Below are 18,404 nucleotides of genomic sequence, written 5' to 3'. Positions count from 1 at the left end.
AGGAAGACTGAAATTTGGCTGTTTCTACAACATCTCTCCTCTTCTCTGAAGCCCCAACTATCAACTTCTTTGGGAGCTCCAAAGCCAGCCCTCAGAAGCTGTTGGATTTGTCCCTTGTGTTTACCCCATCCCTCCTCTCAGAATGAAGGTAAGGTCCCACTGCATGTCATCTATAATTTCTCTCTCTCCCTCCTTGCCACAGCCAGCTCCTCGCAATCCCTCCTCTTCTCTCTCTACACTGCCTCAACCTTAGCTCAGGCCATCAGCAGCTCCCTTCCACCATCTGCAAAAAAATTCTAAATTAGCACCCCTGCTCTGCGTTTTCCCCATCCCCAAAGCCAAGTCAAGTCTTTCTAAAGTGTAAATGAAATCATCTCCCTTCCCTCTAAAAAATCTTTGCAGAACTCAAGATATTGTCCATTCTTGCATGGCATTCAGTGCTTTTTGACTGGCCCCGGCATGCCTCGCCAGCATGCGGAGTCATTCGTCCCTCCCCTCCTGAAGTCCCAGCTGTGACAGAGAACTTGCATTTTCCTTAAGCCAACCTGCCTTTTGCTTCCACATTTATATGCAGAGCATTCTTTCTTGCCCAACACCTTCCCCCACCCCACCCCTCACCATCTGGCCTGGTTAACCAGCTTCATAGCTCAGCCTAGATGTCACTTCTGGGAAGCCTCCCCCACCACCTGCCCTGCTCCTACTTCATGTGATCAGAAACACCCTAAGCTGACGTCTGTTCTAGCAAATGCGTTCTCAATGTGGGAACCTTGGCGCACAGTAGGTGCTCAGTAGATACCGGTCTTGTCTCCTTGCTGTTCCACGTGATCCTTCTGATTAACTCATTCAGCTGGTATTACCAATGGGACCATGATAAGAAGATGGCCTAGGAAAATGTTCACTCTGATAGATCAACAGGACGGGCTACAGACAGATTTAAACCATAACTGATGAGGTGATACTTGTTGAAGCTGAATGACAGGGACAGCGAGGTTCAGTACACTATTTTCATTACTTTTCCATGTTTGAATTTTCCGTAAGTGAAACAAACAAAACAAAAAAACCAATCACCAGTCAGAAGAAAGTCTCTGGGCACAGGTATATGACTGGACCTTGTGGACAAAGGAGGAGATTAGAGGATCATACCCTGAATTCTGTTGCCAAAAAACACGTATGTGGTTTGGTCTTGAATTTTCTTCCATTCGATCCTGGGGTCACTTGTCTGTGAATCCGTAATGATACAAGATAGTTCCACACCTAATGAGCAAAAAAACAAAAAAACAAAAAAAAAAAAAAAAAAGACCTCTTAGGGAATGGGAAAAAATTTTATGATCACTTGTATACTTGGACCCTCCAAGCTATCTCTAATTTTAAAGAAGTTTTGCACGCAGGTTAAAAAATCTGTCTGGCTCCAGGTTCTAAATGACTTTAAGAAAAGATGAATTTTAGCCAGAAAAATAATAAAGACAATCAGCAAGGACTTTTACTACATAGAGTACATACTCCCCCTTAATACTCTGCTTGTATGTAAGAAAATTCTTTGTTATTTATGTACAAAGCCAGGGCAGGAATCTGATTCTAGCCAGTACAAAACCTGCAGAGCTCCCTGCTGCAGTCTGCTGAAGGAATGCTTCACTGACACACGTGCACAGCAAACCCACTGCTAAGGAGCCACCCACCAGAACACCTCTCGGGCACTGTATGCATGTGTGTGTCTGTCCCGAGTTGGCTGCAAGACTACCAAATGTCCATTAGATGGTGCCCATTCTCCCTTGCACATACTTTCAAATTCCTGTACCACTGGGGTTTGGTTGTTGGACTTGAGATTCACCGCCCCAATCAAGCAACCTGAAGGAAAAAAATAAAATCAGAGACAATACAACTTTAAAAAGCACAGAACCCTCCAACCAAGTTCAGATTTTTCCCTTCTATGTAGGTTACAATCACTAATCACAAAGGATAGAAAAACATTATATTCCAAAACAAAGTCTCTTAGATACAGCAAGTTGATCGCTTTCTTTCTTAGTGTGACTTCACTGGAATGAACTGAGTGGAAGAGTTCTGAAAGTTTAGTTCAGGACATAACCGCCCTGGAGCTAAAGCTCTAAGAATTTCCTTCTTGCTCAGAGCCATTCTTAATCCCGTCAACGTCTTTCATCCAGACCCACCTGGACCTTGTCATTCCTGCCTCCTGCATCTCTCCTCTCCTCTAAGCTTCCAACCCAGCAACCACACTCTTGGTGGGTTTAATATGGCCCACGGCCTGGTACCTTCCCCTTCAGGATGACACAACATTCTCTGGTATAGATATCAACCAGCTAAGAGACCACCTTGCTATATTAACCATGTAACCCAGTGATTCCCATCCATTAAAAAGTTTTCACTAGGGGCGCCTGGATGGCTCAGTTAAGTGTCCAACTCTTGATTTCGGCTCAGGTCATGATCCCGCTCCTGGGATCGAGCCCCATGTGGGGCTACCCACTCAGAAGGAGTCTGCTTTTCTCCCTGCCTCTGCTCCTCCCTGCGCTGGCTGGCGCACATTCTCTAATATAAATAAATAAAATCTTTAAAAAAAAGTTTTTACTAGTTTCTGGTAAAATGAGAAAAATAATTACAATTTTCATGAAGTTAAACTGAATGAAGCTACTGATGAAATCAAGATATGCCAATTGCATTGTAATCTCTTTCAAAACCAGCATCTGACTCTCCATGTGTTTCAACAAACATTAAAACCAGTTTATTGTGGTCTCCAATGTCTTACCTATTTTCTTGGAGAAGATCAAGTAGGTACACTGACCACCCACAAAAATCTCATTCTTCAGCTACCTGGCCTCTAGGAAAATATGCATTCCCCAAAGAAGGCCTTCATACAAAACCCCTATTAAGGTCTCTGGATCTTAGCTTACTATCCCAGCTAAACACAACATACAGAGAGACATGTACTCTAAGTGGGTTTCTAACTCCCTGTATATTAGTGGGATGCGGGTCACAACAATCCAGTCTTTCCCCTTTTTAAATCTTATTTAATGTGTACATTCCAAGTATATATTTTGATCCTTTCTTTCTTTTTTAGTAAGACTTCATTAATTATAGCAAAAGCCACAAACAGTTCACTAAGAGGGATGAAAATCAGAAGTATAATACATACACCTGAGTTGCTATTAATTTCTAGAACACTGACTTCTACAAAAGGTTATAGAACCAGCACAAGTAAAGATCATTTTATTTTGAATTGATTAACCATGGGCTACTCGTTTTGGGAACCAGAAACACATCCCATGTGTGTGCAGCACTTTCTACTTCTCCTTCAGTCTGAAAGCTCCCAATGACCCACTGATAAAGAATAATAAATGATGCTTTGAATATCTACCAAGGCCACACAGGTTCCTTCTAAGGAAATGATCACAGACAGTTCTTTCAGTGCGATCACTATAATTTAGATGATGAGACACTGAAACTCTGGTTACAAATGACTACGACCAGGAATCAGCTTCCAACCCAGAAGCCATCTAAGAGGCCTTTGAGGTAACTCATGGGAGCTTCACCCAACTGGATAATAAACAACTAAACAACTCAATCTGCCCCTTTCCTTTAAGAAGTATGATGCTAAGAGAAGTTAAGAATGCATTAGAGAGTTCATAGTCACCAGAGAAACAGAGTGGAATAAGAGTAAAAGGAGGGATTAGCTGATTTATCAAAATGGTGGAAACACTAGATTTGGTAACAAGCGAAATGGAGGACAAAGAGCGTTAGGGGAAGTTAACTGTAGTATCTGCAACAATGCCGAACTTTCATGAAGGCCAACTGAGACGCATTCTTGATAATAAACCTCCAGGTGAACTAAGCCAATGTGCTTCTTACAACCTGAAAGAAACTAAGGTTAACATAGCCCAGAAAATGGAAATAATCACCTCTTTTAATGCCTCGACTCTGCAGCAAAGAGGTGAATGCTCTGTACTCCTTAATGAAGCCTCAGCCAGACCATCTCCTGCCCAATTACCCCGCGTAAGTTTCACAGGCAACTGCCTGTGCCAGTCCTGGAAGACAGTGTGTCCCAGTCCTGGAAGACAGTGTGTCCCAGCAAGATTAAACAACAGAGGACCGCTACAAGCGAGGACCGCTACAAGCAAATGCCGCTCTGGCCAGGTGAGGATTCACCACAGCTGGGCCCGAGCTGAGGAGGCCCACATGGGAGTCCTACACCTCAGAATCCTCCTTCTATTCTTAAACAAGTCTTTTAAAAATTATTATTCTTAAACAAGTCGTAAACTTACAGATAGTCTACACTGCCTCATGTACCCAGCCCCACAAGCCCAGATCCCACTTTAAAATACAGACGACCTTGAACAACACAGGTTTGAACTGCACAGGTCCACTTATAGGTGGGCTGTTAAGGGTTGACAGCAAAAGCCACACGGTATTTATTTACAACTGCCCACCCCAGTCTCCACAGCAGGATCAAAGGTGACTGGTGCAGGGTAACACTTGCTGCCCTCCAAGAATGCAGGGAGGGGAGGCCTGCGGGGAGCCGTCAGCAGCCCTGGGGGAGCCCCGGTACCAGACAGGGCTACAGGTGGCCCATGTGCCAACAGGGTGGTCGGTTTGAGCGCCCAGGGCTGGCAGGCAGGAGGCTGGGCTGACACGGAAGAACATGCCCAGAGGGTCCTCCGTGTGCCAGGCTCTGGGCTGCTCCGGTGCTGCCCTGAGTCCCTCCCGACCCAGCACTGCCCCGTCCCCGAAGTTGCTGATGGCTACAGCCGGCGGTATACCTCAGGCCGGTGGGTCAGCTGGACTGAACCTCCAGGCCGCCGTCAGCACCCATGGGCGGCCCAGCCACTGCCACTGCTGAACAGAGACCCCCAGGCTGTGGAACATCATCACCCCGGGGCCAGGCCCGCCGCCACCACCCCCTGTCCCAACCACTCCTGGAGGATTTTTTAGATAAATATCCATACAGTACTGTAAATGTACTTTCTCTTATGATTTTAACTTTTCCTTTCCTCCAGGCTACTATATTATGAGAACGCAGCATATAATACATATAAAATATGAGTTTATCGACTGTTTATTAGTTATAGGTAAGGCTTCCGCTCAACAGTAGGCTATTAACAGTTAACTTTGGGGAAGTCAAAAATTACAGGATTTTCAACTGCGGGGGTGGGGGGGCAGGCACCTATTAGCCCCATGTTGTCCAAGGTCAACTGAATAGCAGTAACTAGTGTAAAAGAATGCTGCTATGAGGACTGGAACAAACCTAACTCCTAAAGGCATCAAAAGTAACTGATCTGGAATACTATCCCCGCCTGAGGGTAAGATGCTGACATAACCAGCTGGGAAATGGAGTCCAGAGGCCAGCCCTGAAGTGGGGGCTGCTACAGTTTAATTGTACACACACCGAACCCCAGTACTATCAGAATGCCCGCAAAGAGATTACTGCTTAAGACGGAAAAAAGGTTTTAGGTAGGAAAAAAAGGGGGGAATCTGTGATAGCATCTATCATATGCTCCTGTCCCTATTTCATACCTGCTTTGGCTTATCAGACGCTGAGCTTTTTAGAGGAGAATCCATTCATTCAGCAGTTTTTATTTAGCACCTATTATATGCCAGATACTGGCCTAAACATTACAGATGATACATGAATAAAACAGATGAAAATCTATGTTCTCACGGAGCTTACATTCTAGTATAAAAGAACAAGTATTAGTAGTTTTACTCGTCTTTTTATCTTCAATTCTAACACTGAATGATATTTAGCAGGTACTTGGAAAGTATTCACTGAATAAATCAAGGTGCATTTTTTGGATTCTGTATTGGATTTCCTTGACTTGAGCTTTCCAAAAAATCATTTAGTTGAATTCAGTTTTCTCACAGGGCTATAATGTGGTTACTCTCTTCTTCATCCTGCCTACAAACATATTATTAATCTTGGACTTAGAACGGATCTAAGATACGTGTAGTTGTCTGTTTGTATTCAAAACCTCTTAGCCAGATTTAAGACTCCCCTCTACAGGCAGGTGTGGTTAAGTCCCAAGCATATTATGGCTTCAGTATGTGGTCATTAAAATTCAGTAAACCTGGGCCACCTGGGCGGCTCAGTTGGTTAAGTGTCTGGCTCTTGATTAGGGGCAGGTCATGATCTCGGGGTGGTGGGATCACGCCTCATGTTGGACTCATGCTCCGCGTGTAGTCTTCTTATCCTTCTCCCTCTACTCTTCCCCCTGGCTCATGCTCTCTCTCTCTCTCTAAAATAAAATTTTTTTCTAGGGGCACCTGGAAAGAGAGAAAGAGAGAGCACAAGCAGGGGGAGCAGGAGACGGAGAAGCAGGCTCCCCCTTGATCAGGCGGCCTGATGCAGGGGCTCAGGACTTAATGGACTGAGCCACCTAGGAGCCCCTAAAAAAAAATCTTTTTTAAAAAATTCGGTAAATCTTTCACCCAGTTTCCCTCATTGGTCATATGTTACATAATTATAGTGCAGTATCAACACTAGAAAACTGACATGTGTAGAAAAAATACGTATGGTTCTATGTCATTTTATCACATGTGAAGGTTCCTGTAATCACCACTGCAACTAATATAAAAAACTAAAAAAAAGATACAGAACTACTCCATCAACACAAAGATCCCCCTCGTGCTACCCCTTACAGTCACAGCTACCCCTCCACCATCCATTACCCCTGGCAGCCACTAATCTGCTATCCATCTCCACAATTCTGTCACTTAGAGACATATAAATAATATATAGAAATGTAAACACACTGTAGGTGATCTTCTAAGATTGACTTTTTTTTTTCATTCAACGTAATGCCCTTTAGATCCATCCAACTTGGGTGTAACTATAGCTCATTTCTTTCCATTGCTGAGCAGTACTCCATGGCATGGATGTACCACAGTTTAACTACTCACCCATTAAAAGACAGCCGGGCTGTTTTCAGTTTGCGGCTATTCTGAATAAGGCTACTGTGAACATATGTTACAGGTTTGTGCATGAACAGGTTTCCTTTCCTCTGGAATAAATGCCCAAGAGCACATGTGCCCCACTGTATGTTGCTGCATGGTCAGTTTTTTTAAAGAAAACTCACAAACTGTTTCCAGAGTTGGGCTGTACCAAAAAGTCATTGCTTTCAAAATTCAAATCTGAATTTCAAAACTTTCATGACCAAAGTTTTTTTGTTTTGTTTTGTTTTACTAAAAAGGTACACTGGACCACTCTGTACTATCTTTGCAACTTCCTGTGGATCTATAATCATTTCAACTTTAAAATGTAGAACACTTATTCCTAAAATGATGATGGTGAATACCAAATCACTATGACATCTGGAATCCAACGGATACAGTAAAAAAAAGTGAAGTAACAGCTTTAAAGTATTAATATTTACACTACATCAGAAAATATATACTTCAAAACTATTTAAACTTACATTAAAATTTTATATAAATTTTCCTGAATTCTTTTAGTGAATACGTAAGTAAAAATATCAACTGGCTTAATGGCATTAATGATCAAAGCATGCAATGCAAACACGTGATCATGAATAATTTGGCAGTGGTCTACCTGTTTCTGACATTTCATTGAACATGAATGTTTTGAGGTTTTGCTTTTGGGGTCTCTAAAAACCCACAGCAGCAAGCAGAGTATCTGCTCTTCCTACCCAACTGAAGGTTAGTGAATAGAGAAGATCAGAGTCAGGGTGACATAAAGATTTTCTCTTTACTGAATGTGGTATTTTTATCTCAAGACATCTGAATTGATTGTGAGACATGGTGCTCCACCCCTTATATTCTGTGTTTTCTATGTACAATCTATATGAGTGATCCAGTTTCTCCACATTCTCACCATTACTATTTTTAAAAACTTTTTTTTTTAAAGATTTTATTTATTTATTCGACAGAGATAGAGACAGCCAGCGAGAGAGGGAACACAAGCAGGGGGAGTGGGAGAGGAAGAAGCAGGCTCACAGCAGAGGAGCCTGATGTGGGGCTCGATCCCATAACGCCAGGATCACGCCCTGAGCCAAAGGCAGACGCTTAACCGCTGTGCCACCCAGGCGCCCCTAAAAACTTTTTATTCTGGTAAAATATACAGAACATAAAATTCACCATTTTAACCACTTTTACATATATAATTAATTCAGTGGCATTAAGGACATTCATGATGTTGTGCAACAACTGCCACTATCCATTTCCACAACTTGTTCATCATCCTGAACAGGAACTCTACACTGATTGAAAAGCAACTCCCCATTTCCACCAAACCCCAGCCTCTTGGAACCTCCATTTTACTGTCTATGAATTTGGCTACTCTAGGTACCACGTATAAATGGAATCATACAATGTTTGTCCTTTCATGTCTGGCTTATTTCACATAGCATCATGTTTTCAAGGTACATCTGTGTAATATGTATCAGAATTTCACTTTTTTAAGGCTGAATAATATCTCACTGTATGTACTTACATCTTGTTTATCCATTCATCATCAACACATGGGTTGTTGCTACCTTCTGGTTATTGTGAATGCTGCTGCTATGTACCATGGTTACAAGTATCTGCTTGAGTCCTGGCTTTTAATCCTTTTGGGTATGAACCTAGGAGTTTAATTCCTGGATCATATGGTAATTCTATGTGCAGCCTTTTCAGGAACTGCTAAACTTTACTGCTGTGGCTACACCATTTTATGACCCCCATCAGCAATGCCCGTAAGGGACTCAATCTCTCCACATCCTCACGAACATTTGTAATTTTCTGTGTTTTGTTTTTTTACTTTTAATAATAGCCAACCTAAAGGGTGTGAAATAGTATGCCATTGTGACTTTGATTTGCATTTCCCTATCTTTTCATGTGCTTATTGGTCATTTGTATATTTTCTTTGGAGAAATGTTTATTCAAGTCCTTTGCCTTTTTTAAAGTAGGTTTTTTGTTGTTGTTGAGTTGCAGGGGTTCTTTATACATTCTGGATATCGATTATTATATATATGTTTTGCAAATATTTCCTCCCATTCTGTTTTGTTCTATTGATAGTGCCCTCCGATTTACAGAAGTTTTTAATTTTGATGAAGTCCAATATATCTTTTCTTTTGCTGCCTGTGCTTTTGGTGTCATATCCAAGACATCATTGCGAAATTCAATGTTATGAAGATTTTCCCCTAGGTCTTCTTCAAAGAATTTTAGCTTTAGATCTTGTATTTAGGACTTTCATCCATTTTAAGTTATTTTTGTGTAATGTAAGGGCCCAAATTCATTATTTAGAATGTGCATATCTAGTTTCCCAGCACAGTTTTTTGAAAAGACTATTCTTACCCATTCAATGGTCTTAGCACCCTTGTTGAAAATTATTTGACCAGGCATGCAAGGATTTATTTCAGGGCTGTCACTCTGCCCCACTGGTCCGTGTGACTGCCACTACGCCAGTACCACACTGTTTTGATTACTGTAGCTTCATAGTATGTTTTGCAATCAGGAAATGTGAGTCCTCCAACTTTGTTCTTTTTCAAGATGATTTCAGCTATTCAGGGTCCCTTGAAATTGCACATAAATTTCAGGATGGGTCTTTATATTTCAGAAAAAAACACCGCTGGGATTTTGAAAGAGAATACACTGAAATGTAGATTCCTTTGGGTAGTGTTAACATTATGAAGTTTTCTAGTCCATCAACCCAGAATTTGTTCTATTTATTTGTGTCTTCTTTAATTTCAGAACGTTTTGCAGTTTTCAGGGTACAACGCTTTTACTTCCTGGATTAAATTTTTCCTATTTTCTTCTTTTTGATGCTACTATAAATGGGATTGTTTTCTTAATTTCCTTTTCTGTATGTTCATCGTTACTGTGCAGAAATGCAACTTATTTTTTGTATGTTGGGGTTTTTTTTCCCCCTTGTTATTAGCTCTAGGCTATGCCCACACTTACTCACTCTCTCTCTCTCCTTCTTCTTCTTCTTGGTGTAATCTTTAGGGTTTTCTACATATAAGATCACATTATCTATGAATAAAGATAATTTTACTTCTTTCTTTCCAATATTGTTTTACATTTTTCCTTTCCAATATGAATACCTTCTACTTCTTTCTGCTAATTGCTCTGGCTAGAAATTTCAAAATTATGTAGAACAGAAATGGTGAATGTAGGTATCCTTGTCTTGTTCCTGATCTTAGGGGGAGACCAGACTTTCACCATTATTATGATATTAGCTGTGAGTTTTTCATATATGGTTTTTTATCATATTGAGGAAGTCCCTCCTACTCCTAATTTATTGAGTGCTTTTATTATGAAAAGGTGTTACATTTTGTCAAATGCTTTTACTGCATCAATTGAGATGATCATGTGGTTAACTTCATTCTATTAATCTAGTTATTACCTTAACCAATTTTCATGTTAAATCATTCTTGCATTCTGGAAACAAATCCCATTCATTCATGGTGTATAGTCCTTTTAATATGTTATGGAATTCAGTCTGCTGGTATTTTTGTAAGATTTTTGAATCAATATTAAGGAATACTGATCTACAGTTTTCTTTTCTTGTAGTGTCTTTGGTGTTCGTATCAGGAAAACGAGTTAGAAGGTATTCTCTCTTCAATTTTTTTGAAGAGTTTAACAAGACTCATGTTATTCTTTAAATGTTTGTTAGAATTCACCAGTGAAGTCATCTGGTCAAAGCTTTTCTTTGTTTTGGATTATGGATTCAATCTCCTTACTAGCTGAAAATCTATTCAGATTCTCTATTTCTTAACAGCTAAGTTTTAGTATTGCTTGTTTCTAGCAATTTGTCAATTTGCTGATGTACACTTGTTCACAGTATTCTTTCATACTCCTATTTATTTCTATAAATCAGTAGTTACACCCCTCCCAATTTCCTTTCTGATTTTAGTAATTCAAACCTTCTTTCTTCCTTAGTCAACCTAGTTAAACTTTGTCAATTATGTTTATCTTTTCAAAGAAGATACTTTTATTTTCATTGATTGTTCTCTATTGTTTTTCTATTCTTTTTTTTTTTTTAAACTAATTTCTGCTCTAATCTTTACCACTTTCTACCTTCTGCTGGTTTGGGGTTTAGTTTATTCTTTCTCCAGTTCCTTCGAGTGTAACATTGCTATTGATTTTAGACCTTTCTTTATTGAAATCTTAAGTGTTTTAGTTCTTAGTACTGCTTTCTCTGAATCCCATAAATTTTGGTATATTGCGTTTTCATTTGTCTCAAAGTACTTTCTAATTTCCTTTGTAAAACTTCTTTGATCCATTGGTTAATAGTGTATTGATTTCCACATATCTGTGAATTTTCCAGTTTCTTTCAGTTATTTATTCTAGCTTCATTGCATTGTGACTAGAAAATGTACTTTATATGGTTTAATTTTTTGAATTGACTTTTTTTGGCTTAAAATACGATCAATCCTAGAGAATGTTCCATGTGTACTTGTGAAAATTGTGTATTCTGCTGTCGCTGAGTGTAGTGTTCTGTATTTGTCTGTTAGGTCCAATTGGTTCATAATGTTGTTCACATCCTGTATTTCCTTATTGATCTTCTATCTTGTTTATCCATTATTGAAAGTGGGCACCAAAATCTCCAATTATTATTATAGAACTATTTCTTCCTTCAATCCTGTCAATGTTTGCTTTATATATTAAGGGGCTCAGATGTTTGAAGTATACATTTGTAATTATATATTATATTATTATTATTGACATTCTTTGTCTCTTTTAATAGTTTTTGACTTAAAGTCTATTTTATCTTTTGGTTACTATTTGCACAGAATATCTTTCCCCATCCTTTCAACCCATTTGTGTTTAGATCTAAAATGAACATCTTATGGATAGCATGTCGCTGGATCATTTATTTATCCTTTCTGCTAATCTCTGCCTTTTGATGAAGAGTTTAATCCATTTACATTTAAAGTATTAACTAACAATAAACTTATTTCTATTTTGCTACTTGCTTTCTGTATATATTATTTTTTGTCCCTCATTTCCTCCATTGCTGTTTTTTTTTTTTAATGTTTTATTTTTTGGGAGTGACACATTTTGATTCCCTTCTCATTTTCTTTACTGTAAACTCTATAGATATTTTCCTTGTGGTTATCATAGGGTTTATTATAACATCCTAAAGTTATAACAAATTTGAACTGATACCAAGTTAACTTCAATTGTATGCAAAAATTTTACTGTCTTTCCTTTTATGTTATTGTTGACACAAATTACATCTTTACACATTGTATGCCTTATCGATAACATAGATTTATAATTATTTTTATGCATTTGTCTTTTAAGTTCTGTAGAATTTATATACCACAATTATAATAAGACTAGCTTTTATATTTGTGTAATTAGGTCTACTGATGATCATTATATCTTCATAAGAGTTGAGTTACTGTCTCGTGTTCTTTCATTTCAACTTGAAGGATTCCTTTTGACATTTTTAGGTAGAGCAGATAATGAATTCCCTCAGCTTTTCTGAAAATGTCTTAATTTCTCCTTGTTTTTGAAGGTCAGTTTTGCCACATATAAAAATTTCAGTTTAGAGTGTTTTTCTTTCAACACATTAAATATGCCATCCCACAGTCTTCTAGCTCCCAACATTTCTGATGAAAAATCAGCTGACATTATTGATGATTCCTGGTGATAATTCACTTCTCTCTTGCTGCTTTCAAGATTCTCTTTTTGTCTCTGGCTTTTGACAGTTTGAGTATAATGTGCCTCAGGATGAGTCTCCTTGGGTTTATCCTGCTTGGAGTTCATTGAGGTTCCTGGATTTGTAGATTCACGACTTCCATCAAATTGGCAAAGTTTTCAGCCATTATTTCTTCAAATAATCATTCTGCCTCCTTTTCTCTCTCTTCTCCTGGGACTCTCATAAAGCACATGTGGTCAGCTTGACAGTGTCCCGCAAATCCCTTAGGATCTGTTATGGGCTGAACTGTGTGCTCCTCCTTCCCCCAACCAAGATTCATATTTTGAAGTCCTGGCCCCCAGTACATCAGAATATGATGAGATGGAGCGATAGAGCCCTTAAAAAAGTGATAAGTTAAACTAAAGCTATCAGGAGTCCTAATCCAATCTGATTTGTATCTTATATAAATAGGAAATTAGGACACATAGAATGATATGCATACAGAGGAAAGACTACGTGAGGACAAAGCAAGAAGGTGGTCATATGCTGGAGGAGAAGACTCGAAGGGAACCAAACCTGCTGACAGCTTGATCTTGGACTTCTACCCTCCAGCACTGTGAGGAATAGATTTTGGTTGTTTAAGCCACTCAATCTGTGGCACTTTGTTATGGCAGCCTAGGAAAATAGTACAGGCTATGTTCCCTCTTCTTATTCTTTTTTCTTTCTGCTCCCCAGACCTGATGGATAATTTATATTGCTCTATATTCTGGTTCACTGATTCTTTCTTTTACCTGCTCAAAAATGCTGTTTACCCTCTCCAGTGAATTTTTCATTTGTTACTGTACTTTTCACGTCCAGAATTTCTGATTCCTTTTTTATAATTTCTATCTCTTTGTTGATACTCTGATGCTCAAATAATGTTTTCCTGTTTCTTTTCCTTTTCCCTTAGCTCTCTGAGCATATTTAAGATAAATTATTTAATGTCTTTTTCTACTAAATCCAATGTCTGGTCTTCCTCTAGGACAGTTTCTTTTCATTCACTTTCTTTGAATGAGCCATGTTTTCCCTGCTGATTTGTATGTTTTGCAGGTTTTGTTGAAAATTGGGCATTTGACTATTACAAAACTATTACTCAGGAAATCAGATTCTCCTTCCCCAGGGTTTGCTCTGTGTGTGTGTGTGTGTGTGTGTGTGTGTGTGTGTGTGTGTAATTATTGTTGAAAACTGTTCTACTCTGTTTTGAGAGTTCCAAATGTTTTTTTCTCAAACACTATTCCTTTTTGAGCATGGTCACTGAGGTTCCTTTACCTTCTCTTCAGTTAATGTTCTGACAGACATTTCCTGTTCTGATAAAGACTTTCTTGAATGCCAAGAACTGAAACACACACACACACACACACACACACAAAAGAGAACAGCCACCTCTCCCAAATCTTTGCAGACTGGCTCAGTGCAGGGGCACTCCTTCTCCCCTTTCTTATTTAGGCTTGCTCTGAGTACAGGGATCTCCCTGAAATGTTATGCTGTGGCTCTGAATGTTCTAATTTCCTAGTCTTATCACAGCTTCTCTTCTGAGCCTAAGATGGCCTATTGTATATCTCTACCCAGAATCTCTTCCAGCAATTGTGGGTTTGTAGTCCCCTTGTAGCTTTTACAAGCAGTGCCTACTGCTTTTCCCACCTGCATTCCAAGTTATGTGAGACAAAGATAAGCACCTCATGTCTGTCCTTCAGTTGTGTCCAGAAAAGTTAGAATAAATGTACCAAATAATCAGCAAATAAGGTTTGCTCTTCTCCCTCCAATTTAGGGGGCAGAGGAGGGGGAGAAGGATAGGGACAGACTACAGTGGGCAAAGAGTAAAAATGTCATAAAACTTCCCTACCGTTTTGAAGATTGTTTTTTCTCAACTGGGCATTTATTGGTTGCTATAAATCTTCTGTTTTCCAAAGCTCCTACAAAGTTGGTTCAACTTTTGTTTATTTGTTTGTTTGTTTTTTCAATGTTTCTGTGGGAGAACAAGAGCCTGGAGTTTCCTATTCTACCTCTTGCTGATGTCACTTCAAACCAGCATTATTGTTCTTTTTATTTTTTATATGTTATTTCAGCCATTCTTATTCATCTTTGTACCTCAATTCCCAACGATCATACCTGAGATGCAAGAAGTTTTTGGAAATGTTATTGACTATAAAGTGGAGGAGAGACACAATTTCAATGCAATATGATAATCTACATGTCAATAGCCTACAGAGTGTACAACACAGATGGCCAAAGAGCCAGGATTCAAACCCAGGGCTGTCTTTGCTCTTTCACAGTGTTTCTTCTGGCAATGTAGCTCCTACTATAAATTAGGAAATTGGCATTTTTGGATTCCATGTTTTCCTAGGATTTAATTGTTTCAAGTAAAACTGACAAATGTTTTTTCAACCAGAACTAGGTGACCCAATCCAGTATAGAGGTAACCACTCAGTGTTGTGCTTATAATTCCATTTTCAAAGCTCTTCTATATGCCAAAGCTATACACTACTATCAAGAAATCTGGGCCCTATTTTTAATACTCCTTTCAGTGTGATTGTGTATCTTACATTTTTCCCAACTGTAAAATATTATTAGAAACTTTTCTATCCTTCTTTTACCAATAATTAAAGATAGAGGAACATTTAATTATTAACTTACCATTATTATCATTACTATATTTGCTATATAGAGATCAATGCCTTCCTAGTGGCCCAAGAAACAGTAAGTTTTAAACTGGATGGCTTTAGACTTGAGGCCAGAAATACATTAACCCTAAATACCATGAATGAAATAATATAAATGAGAATCCCAAGAAAATTCAATATGAGGTCCAAGGCAGGTGAAGGAGAGGTAGGCTAAAAAAGAAAAAAGGAAGGAAAGAAATAAGAAGGGAGGGTGAGAGGAACTGAAAGGGAGAACATTAAATGGTGGCAAGAAAAACAAGTAAAATAAATGAAAATATAAAAATTATCACTCTTTTTATACCAAATCTGGAAATTCTAAGTTTCTGAGCATCAAAATATGCTTGAATTCATAGCTGGTAAAGGCTCTTGGTCTTCTAGTCCAAAGGTATTTAATCCCAGCTGGGTAATGGAAGAGTTCTGAGAATGTAGGCACTGGGGTCCAGTCCTGGAGGGCTGCTTTGTAGGTGAGCAGAGATGACAAAGGAATTATAAAGCCACACAACATGACATTTCCAACTATATTAAGGAAAAGACTTGACTTCAGGCTGGTGTGTTCTCAAGCTGATAATAACTATGAAAATACACCAGCTCAGTGTCAACCCAAAGCTAAAATCCAAGAGGGAAACCTCTTTTTTCCTTTCTTTCTTTTTTCTGTAAACAACACCCATAGGCTCCGATTTTATTTTAATAAGCAAAAGGTTCCACTGCCTGGTTCACTGTGAGAGTCAATGTACGCTTTCTGCCTGGAGGTACTTTATACCCAGCATAATGGCCATGTCAACCCAGTCATGAGGGCAGAGAGGAGAGTAAGGAGCTCGGAAAGGACACATGTGATGATGGGAAGGCCAGCTGAATATAGCCCAGCCTCATATTATCTCTTGCTTTTTATCTCCTCTATGCTTTTCATGTTATTTTAGGAGCAGCAGTTGTCACTCTATTCTCCACTGGGCTTACTTTTTTTGAAAAATCTGAAACTAATTTTGTATTTCCAGAGGCATCAAGCTTTGAAGGGGCTTAGGATAATGGCATTATTTCTTATTCTTGCAACCAAGGCCATCAGAGATGTCAGAGTTCCAGAGGTGAGGAGGGAAGTGAAAATGATTCCAATTTATTCTTTAGATCACCCTCTAAAATGCTGACGTAAGTGGTATTATTTCCAACTTATGAATAAAACGGCTAACTGACTTGCCTCTAGTCTACAGCTAACTGATGAAGCTAGTACTCAAGTTGTGTCCTCAGACTCCAAATTGAACACTCCCTCCATTACACCATATTGTCTACAGTCCCTTCTTCTCCCCAGGGAATCCATGAAAGAAATTAACATTTGGTTGGTTTCATCTGTGTTTGTGCTTGACAAGAAAAGTGGCAAGAGATTAAAAAAAAAAAAAAGTTGGAGAATTCTTCTAACCACTTATTTCCCAAATGCTAAATGGCTCTAAGATGGTCCAAAGGCAATGCTAGTCTACAACGCATGAAGGCCAGGTTATCACCAATAGACTGATGCTAACCATACATTATTAGAGGCATGGGGATATCCTTAAGGCCCAACAATTAGGTAGAATCAGCAGGACTTGAGGAGGAAAAGACAAAACCAAGATTAAGAAAGGTTACACATGGGAAAGATCTACTTCCAAACATATGCCCCATGTCATAAATACTGGTGTAGGGCAATAGTTTGCTACATAGGAAGACCTGACCAAGAAACTATGACTGCTGTCCTAGCTCTGTCACAGATTTTTCTGACCCATCTCCATCTACACGGTTCCCAGACTAAGTGCCCCTTCCCCCATATCTGTGTGCCCCTGCCTAAACTACACGAAGAAAGAGCCAGAGGAACGAGGCACTACATGGAGAGAAGTAACCAAGCTAGGAATCTTGCCTTGGGAAGGGAGAAACACGGGACTGCCCTTAAATAAAGAGCACAGGCCCTTCCCAGTTAGGAGGTTCCCTCTCCGCTCTCAGAAACAGATGCTAGAGACATGCATATAAATGAACCTGCAGGGCACTGCAGCAGGGGCTCAGCAGAAAAACAAAGAGAGATGATGGCAGGGGTCGAGCACACTGTGGCCATTCATCTACATATGAGTCACCACATTTGACAGAAGCCTTTGCCTCATTTGGTTAGGGAGCTGGAGCACAGCACACACAGAACAGAGAGCCAGAGGACCTTGCTGTCAATTTCTAAATTCCAGTATAACCTGGTTAAGCAACTAAGCTCAAGAACTACAAGCATCCCACCCTCTGGCCACTGGTCTACAAGGAAAATACGTGCTTTTCCTGAAAAGTCAAAGGTGGGCTAGGAAAGGACGCCATATAGAGCATAGAATTCTACCTATAAAGAGCCAATCAGCAGTGCTCAAAGAAGAGCGAACAGAAATGAGACCTTTAGACTCACAAATAGTACTGTTTTGACCTGTAGCAAATGTGACGGTAAGCTGCTTCTTGCACTATCCTGCTAAAAAGGACAATTGGACCTGTTAAGGCACTTTTCTCTGAACAGGACTGTCAACCTAGTCTGCAGGATGGATGACTAAGGTGGAGAATAGAACAAAGCAGACACTGTACTTCCTCCCACCAACATTTTGATAATTAAAGCAGGAGGGGACTAAAGGGTAAGTACATAGCACTGCTGGGAATTCAATGAACTGTACATTCTTCTGAAAATTGTTTAGGTTGTCTGACAGCACACTGGGAACACTAATTAAGCCTCCAGCATTCCATCAAGGTAGGTAAGGACAACTACACTCACTTCCCAGTTAAGGGACCAAGTCCTAGAGGTTAATGTCTACAAGCACAAGTAAAAACCAGAAGCCAGGAGTTCTGACTCTGAATTCCCATTCCTGCTCTATTTCATAATCTTTCTTATATAAGAAGAAACATATTATTAAAACCTATCCAGACCTAAAAGAGACTGCAACAAATACATGCAAAGAGGATCTGGAACTAAAAGGGAAACATGACTCAGACTCTGAAGCCTAAACTTATATTTCCATTGTTCTATTGAAACCCTTTCCCAGATGACTTTGCAAGGGAAGTGGCCTTTTAAAAAAAGCCTCTGGAGTGATATGCAGATAGCACTGGCATCTTCAACACAGCCATCTCTTCCTTCTAGCGAA

General features: G+C 39.5%; 1 protein-coding gene across 2 annotated transcripts in view; it reads right to left on the bottom strand.

Annotated features, from left to right (window-relative positions):
* The window catches only part of JAM3 (junctional adhesion molecule 3), a 79,006-nt gene that overhangs the window by 8,787 nt on the left and 51,815 nt on the right, over window positions 1-18,404 (bottom strand). For both annotated transcript variants that reach the window (XM_019797131.2, XM_034666111.1), the window contains exons 2-3: window positions 1,780-1,845; window positions 1,144-1,254 (exon numbers count right to left, since the gene is read on the bottom strand). In XM_019797131.2, coding sequence (XP_019652690.1) covers window positions 1,144-1,254; window positions 1,780-1,845 — 177 coding nt within the window. The remainder of the gene's footprint in view (window positions 1-1,143; window positions 1,255-1,779; window positions 1,846-18,404) is intronic.

Source organism: Ailuropoda melanoleuca, chromosome 8 (assembly GCF_002007445.2).
Source record: "Ailuropoda melanoleuca isolate Jingjing chromosome 8, ASM200744v2, whole genome shotgun sequence".
NCBI lineage: Eukaryota > Metazoa > Chordata > Mammalia > Carnivora > Ursidae > Ailuropoda > Ailuropoda melanoleuca.
This window is presented reverse-complemented; position numbering and strand designations above follow the sequence as displayed.